Here is a 9,729-nt window from a genome sequence, read left to right as displayed (position 1 = left end):
TTTTGGTTTTTCGAGACAGGGTTTCTCTGTATAGCCTTGGCTGTCCTGGAACTCAGAAATCCGCCTGCCTCTGCCTCCCAAGTGCTGGGATTAAAGGCGTGCGCCACCACTGGCTGGCTATCTTAATATTTTTATAACAGTCACTCATTAGAATAATACTTGGGTTATCTGCTCAATAAATTAACATCATATTTACTGATTTATGAATCCTATTTTTTCATATTTCAAATGCAGGGTGATGGTTGATGTTATTATCTCTCATTTACACGTAATCCATGTCACTTATGAGCCCATAATGCCTCCTCATTTCACCTAACATAAGAGACAACATTGTGTTTCCTAGTCATGGCCCATGTAGACCCCTTTACTCTTCCATCCTCATGCCTGGGACCTCGTTTCCCAGTTTCCCTCCTTACAAGCTTCTTTTCTTCTTTTCAGCAGTATAGATCTTTCTTTTCTTTCTTCATTTTACATCCTGATGGATATCAGACTTAGCATCAGAATATAAAGGAAGCCAGAGAGCAAATGTTGATAAAGCTGTCTATTTTTGGAACTTTTTCCTGAGTGACTGCTGAGCTGGAGCAGGGAAGAGTAGAAAGGAAAGAACCATCATCACTAACAATGGTGTAATGGTGTGTGCTTTTAAATTAATTAACCAATGGGAAGGTACATGATATGTTGACAGTAGGCAAATAAAACAGACGACTATGAAGCCTTAGAATGCTGGTCCTGGTGCCTTAGGTCCTTTGTGTGGAATGTGGGTGTGTGCCTGTGTGTGGTGTATGCACATGTGATGTGTGTGTGTGTGGTGTGCATGTGTGTTGTGTGTGTGTATGTGTGTGTGTGTGGGTAAGTGGGATGTGTTTGTGGTATCTGCATGTGTGTTGTGTATAAGTGGGATGTGTGGGGTGAGTGTGGTTTGTGTGTGTGTGGTGTGTATGTATGGTATATGGTGTGTATGTGGTATGTGTATGTGTGGTGTGTGTATGTGGTATATACATGTGTGTTGTGTGTGTTGTATGTATGTGGGATATATATGTGGTCTGTATGTGATGCATATCTGGTGTGTGTGCATATATGTGGGTTGTATATAATATGAGGTGTGTGTGTTTTCAATCCCACTTGTAATGTTAGTTTAGTGACCGAATTCTACTGAATTTTATGGGCAAAGTCCTAGGGAGAGATTCTTTCCTCCAGCAGCACATTTCATTTCAGTTCTGCTCAGAATTTTGTGAGAGGTCAGAGTACTCTCTCTTGAAGCTCTAATGGGTTTCTTTTTGAGTGACAGTAGACACATATCGGTCACCAGCAGAGTGGGTGATCCATAGTTTTTGCCCAATTAGTGTTCTGAATGGCTCATCATTTTCAATTCGTGCCACAGCCAAAGAGAAAACAGGGCCCCGGTTCTGAGTGGTTTGTGCCTTGGTGCCCTTGTCTGTACCGAGCTAAGCCATGCTGAGTTTAAGGATATTTCCCCATTTTTGCATGGCCCAGAATGTTAAGTATAGAAGTGGGGTGCATAATGATGAATAAGACAGTTCTTGCATTTAAGGGACTCAAAATTCAATGAAGACAGACATGTGCACAATAATAATTTCAAGTCAGTGGATACGGAGGTAACATAAAGGTGAGCCAAGGAATGAACAGCAAAAGCCTCCGGCTTCTACCAAGTTCCCGTGAACATGCGCAGATGAAACAGCAGATATCCCTGTTTCAGAGTAGAGTAAAAGCCTAGGCAGCAGAATGAATCCATTAGCTATGTAGAAGCTGTGGCAGATCCATGCAGGGTAGATTAATCTGTGCAAACTCAGAAGAGTGGGTTCTGAGCCACCTTGTTCTCATCCATCTTCTCTCCGTTTGCAGCTTCTAGTACTCCTGCTGTGAACATCCAGCCAGACATTGCTGGAGGTTGGGACTGGCATACCAAACCAGGTAAAGACCAGTGGGTTATTTTTGTATGCACATGACCAAAGGCAAATGCATGGTTCTTCAGCCAAGAGGGTGGATACTTGGAATATTATAGTACACTGTGTAGTTTGATCATACCCAAAGATCTGCTTACCAATGTACTTAATGACACGAAGCATATGTCTATGTGTTGTGTGTGTGTGTGTGTGTGTGCTGTCTAACTTTCCAAGGCTCATCTGTCGTATATCTAACTCAACAATACAGTTAGATAGATCTGAACTGGTTCTACCACTTAGACTCTCCTAGTTTTTTTGTTTTGTTTTATTTTGTTGTTGTTTTTTTGATAAGTCTCAGCTTCAGTTTTCTCATCTGAGAAATGGGGAGGGGCACAATGTTTCTTTTTCCTACACAGCAAAGTAAGTATAAGTAAAACAATGTAGATATACCCTCCCTCATTGCTCATGACTGAAACTCCACACCCATCGAGTAATCGTTCCCATGGTTTCCATTCCCCAGCCCCAGATAACCGGCAGCCTACTTTCATTGAGTTTGGCTGGATAGGTTTCCTACTAAGTAGTATATCACAGCATTTGTGTTTTTGTGAATGCCTTACACAACGTCCCAAGGTTTATCCATATTGTAGCCCATAAGAATATTTCTTCCTTTTTTAAGGCTAACTCCTATTTTACTGTTCACATAATACCACATTTTTTTCCTTCCTGTCATTTTCATTGGACAGGGCTAATGCAGTGACTGTGGTTGTCAATATCTCTTTAAGATCCTTATTTTAATGAATACCTTGGATTATTCCCAGGAACATGGGTGTTGAATCATGGTCTTTAAATCTGTGAAGATTCTGCATACTACTTCCCACAGTAACTGTACCATTCTGCATCCTCCCTACAGTGTACAAGGATTCCAATTAGTTCTCCTTCTTACAAACGCTTATTATTTATTTTTACCAAATGCCAGTCTTGGCAGGAGTAAGGTAATATCTCATTGCTTACTTGATTGGCATTTCCTTTAATAATTAGTGACTCTGGTGATTTGAATAAGAATCCACATATATATATGAATAGTTGGTCCCAGTTGGTGGAACTGTTTGAGAAGGGAGTGGTGTGTCACTGAGAGTGGGCTTCAAGTTTCAAAACCCCACCCTGCTCCCAGTTAGCTTGTGGATAAGATGTAAGCTCTCAAGTACTGCTCCAGCACTGTGCCTGCCTGTTGTCGTGCTCCCCACCATGATGGTCAAGTACTCTAACCATCTGGGACTGTAAGCCCCTTAAACTCTTTCTCCTATAAGTCATGATACCCATCACAGCAATAAAAAAGTAACTAAGAGAGTGATGTTGAGAATCTTTTTATGTGTTATGATTGTTTGAAAATCTTCTTGGCTGAGATGTCCTTGTTTATTTTTAAATCAAGTCATTGGTCAATTCATTATTAAGCTTTAGTTGCTTCTTTCCTTCCTTCCTTCCTTCCTTCCTTCCTTCCTTTCTTTCTTTCTTTCTTTCTGTCTTTCTGTCTTTCTGTCTTTCTGTCTTTCTTTTTCTTTCTTTTTCATACTCTGGCCCAAACTCCTTATCAGAATAATGGTTGGCAAATATTGTCCCCCTTGACTTTTTTTTTTTAAACTCTGTTGACTCTACCCCTTGTCAAACAGGCTAGTCTCTTTTAATTTGTCCACTTTGTGCTTTTATTACCTGTGACTTTGAATTGTTTTTTTTAAAAGAAGTTAATGGACAGGAGAGATGGTTCAGTGGTTAAGAACACTTTCTGTTCTTGCAATGGGCCTAGGTTAGATTTCTGGCACCCACATGGTGGCTCACAACTGTCTGTAACTCTAATTCTAGGGCACCTGATGCCCTCTTCTGATCTCTGTGGGTATTGCAGACACCAGGTCCACAGACAAACATGCAGGCAAAAAACACCCATGTGCATAAAATAAATTATTTATACAAAAAATTTTAAAGTTAAAAATGGTGTAGTTGAAAGATGTTAAGCTAGATCCCCAGGGTGGCAGCGGGAGTTGAGATACAGCCTGAATCCAGATTTCTGAAGAGAGAGAATTGGAGCAGGAGAAGTAAACAAGGGCAATGATGTGCATGGACCTCGAAGATCTCATGCCTGACATGTGTCTTATCCTTGCTTCGGGTCACCACTCTCCTAAATTGGAGTAAGAGTATTCAGGGACTTCTTACACTTATTCAGACTCCATCTTAATTTGCCTTAGAGACAGTTGAATGGGTTCTCTGGAACTCTTGACTTTCAGCAGGGACCAACTCAACTTCAATGATCGCTGTTCCTTTTCAGGAGGTTTTGGAATGGGAAGCAAATCTGCTGCCACCAGCCCGACAGGCTCATCACATGGCACCCCTACCCATCAGAGCAAGCCCCAGACTCTGGATCCCTTCGCTGACCTGGGGACACTAGGTATATATACACCTATCAGGTTAAGATGTGAATAATACTTGATGCTAATGTCAACTGTGGCAGGGACAGAGACGCCGCTCCACACTGTTCCTATAGCAACATAAGACTTCCCTTAATCTTTTTGGGACCTCAGGTAAAACTGCATCTTTGGCCTTAATTTGAAGCAAAGTTGGAGTTTAAGCACTGGTGTTAAGAGAAAGAGAGGTACTGGGGAAGAAATTAAGACAGGTTTGAGTGCATAGGTACGGGCTTCTCAAAGTAGAGCCATGTGTAAGTATCTTAGTATTAGCCATATAGATGGTTTTACTTTCTTTTCAAGTAACATATCAAAGAGTTGCTTTCTTTTCTTCCTTTTCAGTTAATGAGGTTATAGAGTGGCTCCAGAGGTGTCTTGGATGGGATTACAATGTTATTTAAAACAAAACAAAACAAAACAAAACAAAACAAAACAAAACACCAACACAACAACAAAAATCCCCAGAGCCACTAGGGTTATACAAGGGGTTCAGATCATACACTTTTACTGTAAAGTAGGTTTAAGGTGAGATTCAGAGAAAAGTGAAAGTTTACCATTGGGAAGAGAGAAAGGCTTTGCGCAAATATTAATTACATTAGAATTCTTCTTTCTCTAAATACAAAAGCAGTCTATGGAAATAAATGGTTAAGATTGGAGCAGAAATGAGTGAAATAGAAATGAACAAATAATACAAAAAACAGAACAGGGAAGAGACTAGTTATCAATAAGATGGACAAATCCTTCACCAAACTAAAGAAAGAAAAGATGCACATTAATAAAATTAAAGTCGGAAAAAGAAAAATTATAACAGGTATCAGTGAAATTCATAGAAAAAGGAAATACTTTAAAATTTTACATTCTTTTAAATTGGGAAGTCTAAAAGAAATAGTTGCATTTCTAGATGATTTGACCTAAGTTATATAATGATGGAAAATAGTTCAAGCAGGTCTGTAACAAGCAAGGAAATTGAAGCAGTGATCTTTAAAAAAAAAAAATCTACACAACTGAAAATCACCAGGCCCAGATATATTCATGGATGATTATACCAGGACATTACAAAGTTGTAGAACCAACCGTGTTCAAAGTATTCCATAAAATTAAAAGAGTGTGTACACATACACACTCTTTTTTATGAAGCCAGTTTTATCTAGATACCTAAACCAGATAAAGACACAACAACAAAATTTCCCCGGTAAAGTTACACAAAAACTCTCAGTAAAATACTTGGAAACTGAGTTAACATAAAAATGATCAATCACCACGATCAATTTAGCTTCATCCTAGAAAGCAAAGATGGTTCAACATATGCAAATCAGTAAATGTAATACATCATAGAAATGGACTCAGGGCCGAACTCTTGAAAAAAAGCAAACATCCATCAATGGTAGCCTTTGAAAAGCTAAGAATGGATGGAACATATCTTTAACATTGTAAAGGCAATGTGTGGCAAATGTATAGCCAGTGCTAAATGAAGCAAAACTCAAAGCATTTCTCCTAATATCAGAAATAAGACAAAGATGTCCACTTTCTCCACTCTTATTCAGTGTAGTGCTTGAAGTCTTATCCAGAGCAACAAGACAGGGAAATTTATTATTAAGATGGATATAAAAAAGAGAGGAAGAAGTCAAAAGCATCCTTATGCTCTGTGTGTGTATAGTTAATCTGACTCCCGGTTTCTTCCTTGCCTTCTACTCCACATTTAAGTCTTCTACTTCCGCAGATTGCAGTTATAATCAGATAGCATCAATAGTTTTAGAGTAGCTAAACCTACATCACCACAAACAAGGAACCTGCACGTGTGTGTGTGTGTGTGTGTGTGTGTGTGTGTGTGTGCGTGCGCATGGGGGGTTCGGGCCTGCCCGCACACAGTGGTGGCAGCAGAGTCCGGGAGCAGCAAAGGAGGTGGCCCGCGGGGGGTTGTTAGTGCAGGAGGCCCTTGGACGGACTGGGGCGGCAGGGGAGCGGACCCCCGGGGACTTTTGGAGGTTCCAAGGTTTCCACATACACAAGAAAGTCCAAGGTTCCAGAAGACACGTGGAATCCAAGAGAAAGTTTTATTATCCATGATAGGAAAGCTGGATCTGAATGTGGATGTGCGCCCCCACCAAATGCCAGGAGGAGCTCTCTTATATGGGGAATGGGAAAGAGGAGGGGTTAGGGAGGGGATAACTTAATTAGCTATGTCCCCTGGCCTTTAGCTAACTCATTAATATGTAAATCTTGAGGCAGAGGCCTGTTAGTCATGCCCTCTATCTGTGTCTTACGTGACTGACCTTACAGGTTAAATGGAGATGAGATCAAGTGTCAGGGCCCTGGGTTCTGGGGGCATGGCCAAACACCTGCAGTCTCAGGGTTCCAGGTCCATGTCAACACAAGATGCCCTTCTATAGCCCGACACACGTACAGTTTGGAAATGCAGTAATTCTTACAGCTCCTTCTCAGAATGTGGCTTCTTATGCTTTTCTACCTTATACTTCACTATACACCTTAGAAATTTTAAGTGATTTTTCTCACTAAGGCCACAGGATGAATGGACTCATCAGTGACAGATATAAGCCAAAATTTCCACTTATTAGACAATACAACAGTAACTTAGAAAAAAAATAGACAGATGCCTCCTTAAGATCATTCAGTTGAACCAGTTCAACATCAGTGCCCAAATATTCCCTAGATATTCCGAAGTAACCGGCCTAAATGTAGCTTTGGTAAGAATGGAGCTTTATGAGTTCCAGGTAATCTCTTGTGCTTCATGAAAGGGGTTAATGATCGGAGAAGTTTACCTTCAATCTAAAATCACATAAGCCAGAGTCCAGGGATAGGAGAGGTTGACCACGGTGGCTTCTAATTTGAAGCCTGTGATATGGTTAGGATATGGGTAGAGAAAGGAGTCCAGTCAGAGGGGAGGGGATATCTAAAGTGACTACTAGTGAGAAGACCTGGGATCTGTTGGGATGGGGCCAGAGGAATGGGCTTGAAAAGGTAAAGGCTGACTCAAGGAAGACTTCAGAATTGCTTTACTGCAACTTGTATGACCATTCAGAAAGCAGTTTGTTTTGTCTTGTAGGAAGATTGAATTTAGTAATGGTGAAAACCACCTGCTTTTTAACAGAGAAAATGAATTGAAACTGTTGGCAGATCAGAAGGAAAGTTAAAGGGCCAGGAAGTGTTAAGCCCTCTCAGACTTGCTAGGAGATCTCAGAGAAAGACAACCTCCATTTTGAAACAATAAGCTTCAGTTTCCTCATTTGATTTGTCTTTGTGATGATGCGTACTCTGCTAAGCATTCTGGGTTGAATAATGAATGAAGGTAGATGACATTCCTGCACAGTGGAGGTTACAGTATGGTAGATGGAGAAATGTTAATTAAATATAAATACCCACTCTATAGGAGCTATGTTAGGTGAGACATTTAATGAGAAGTTCCCTAGATAATTCTGATGCACAGTCAAGGTTGAAAACCAAGACTTCAGCTTGTGGCAGGATGGCTGTGATCTAGGTCTAGCAGCTGTGCTGATTTTCAGCCAGTTCACCACTTTGATAGCATCTGCATATAGAATCATTTCATGTGAGTATGACATAGTCTGGAAAGTTAGACATTACAGAGCCACACAGTATTGACAGGTCCCATGAGAGCCGTGTCAGCACCCCCTTCATTGCTGGATCTGCAGCCTGGTGTGTAGAAAATGCTCAGAGTAGTTCCTAAATGAACAAACAATTGATGGGAGCGATTGGAAATCTGGAAGGTGCCTTCAGTTCATGAGGTTTTGTCCTATAAACTGGAAATGAATCAAATATTAAAATGATGAGCAGATGTATTTAGAACAAAGTAAGTATTCTTAAAATATAACATGAAATCACAGTGCAGGATGGACACCCAGCCTTACACACATGTTGATGTGCTAGGGACAAGAGGGTCTAGGGGGCCCTTGAGGAGGGCCATGAAGGTGTATTTTGACAAATGACAGTAGTAAACAGCACATGCTGGTGTTGCCTCTATTCCCAAGCACAGGTCAGGAGGATTACCAATGTGAGGCCAGCCTGATAGGGAGTTTTAGACCATGTGGGTTATATAGTAAGACCTTGCCTCAAAAACAGGAGTTAGTGATGGAAAATGACAGGGGCAGTGATAGACTTGAGTGCCAGCCTGTTATTACTGTTTTCTATGACCAAACGCTTATTGAGTCTTTACAACATGTCAAATGTGTGGTTAACATTGTTTTATGGCCTGTAGTGTACCTAAGTTTGTTTAATTGGGGGGGGGGGAGGCTGTGAAACACTTCCTGCAATGGCTATGTGTCTATGCTATACTTCTGATAAAAGAGTCATTTCATAGATGAGAACACTGAAGCTCACAGAAATGAAAAAAAATCATCTAGCTTTAGAGACAGTTGAGTGGGTTCTCTGGAACTCTTGACTTTCAGCATCCAGTTCAGGGATCCAAGTGTCCAACATAGTACCTGGCACATGGCAGGCATTTCAACACCTACTGGTGAATGACTTGGGACACATGCCTAAGAGAGTGAACTGTACATGAATGCTAGTACTGAACTCAGACAGGTTGATTCCAAATTCAGTAGCCATAATACAACATATACATGGGAAAGGGAAGAGGGGTCTCAGGGTCCAAATAAAAGGGCATAGCTATAGAAGAAAGACACAGGAAGGTGTGAGTTTTAGTAGCAGCTCAGAACTCTGGTAGGAACTTGAGACTCTGGTTGCAGAGGTGCAGAGGTAAGATGCTTGTGGTCAGAGCATCTCCATTAACCAACTGTGTGATTGCAATATTGTCAATGAACCTTAGCTTTGATACCCTCCTCTTTAAATTGACCCAGTGATAGTATTTACTTACACCTAACACACTGTGAAGATCTATAGAAGTGTTAGTTGTTTTATTATCATCACCATTATTTTGGCTCCTTGAAGGGTCTTTGGAGATCACCGTATTTCAGCTTCTCAATTTGCCTCTCTAAAACTAGCCCTCCTGCAATGGAATGTAACAGTGTAAAACTGAAACCTATTTGTGAAATTTAGAAACATCTGTAATACTCTTGTGTTCTAACCAGGTCTTTTCTTATAGCAAATGATAATTAACCCTAATAGTTGACATTTAAGCAGAACCTTCATGAGGTCACTTGCTTTATCCCCATACTTGCCATTTGGTAGTTTTGACTCTAGTAAAGAAACAAAACTTGCTTAGGAGAGGGCAGTCTGGGTAAGGTAGCACAGTATGCTCTTTTGGTTTGGACTCAAAAGTCTAGATTCAAGTATTTACCATAGGCTGGCTGTGTGATATAGAAAAACAGAACAGAACAGAACAGAACAGAACAGAACAGAACAGAACAGAACAGAACAGAACAGAACAGAACAGAACA

General features: G+C 40.6%; 1 protein-coding gene across 5 annotated transcripts in view; it reads left to right on the top strand.

The window, feature by feature from the left end:
• Dnajc6 (DnaJ heat shock protein family (Hsp40) member C6) overlaps window positions 1-9,729 on the top strand; it is a 135,811-nt gene that overhangs the window by 117,545 nt on the left and 8,537 nt on the right. For all 5 annotated transcript variants that reach the window (XM_028778774.1, XM_028778773.1, XM_028778776.1 and 2 more), the window contains 2 exons: window positions 1,864-1,932; window positions 4,222-4,341. In XM_028778774.1, coding sequence (XP_028634607.1) covers window positions 1,864-1,932; window positions 4,222-4,341 — 189 coding nt within the window. The remainder of the gene's footprint in view (window positions 1-1,863; window positions 1,933-4,221; window positions 4,342-9,729) is intronic.

The sequence above is a fragment of the Grammomys surdaster genome, unplaced genomic scaffold, assembly GCF_004785775.1.
Source record: "Grammomys surdaster isolate TR1022 unplaced genomic scaffold, NIH_TR_1.0 341, whole genome shotgun sequence".
In the NCBI taxonomy this organism is placed as follows: Eukaryota; Metazoa; Chordata; class Mammalia; order Rodentia; family Muridae; genus Grammomys; species Grammomys surdaster.
Note: the sequence above shows the minus strand (reverse complement) of the source record. Positions and strands in the feature narration are given on the sequence as shown.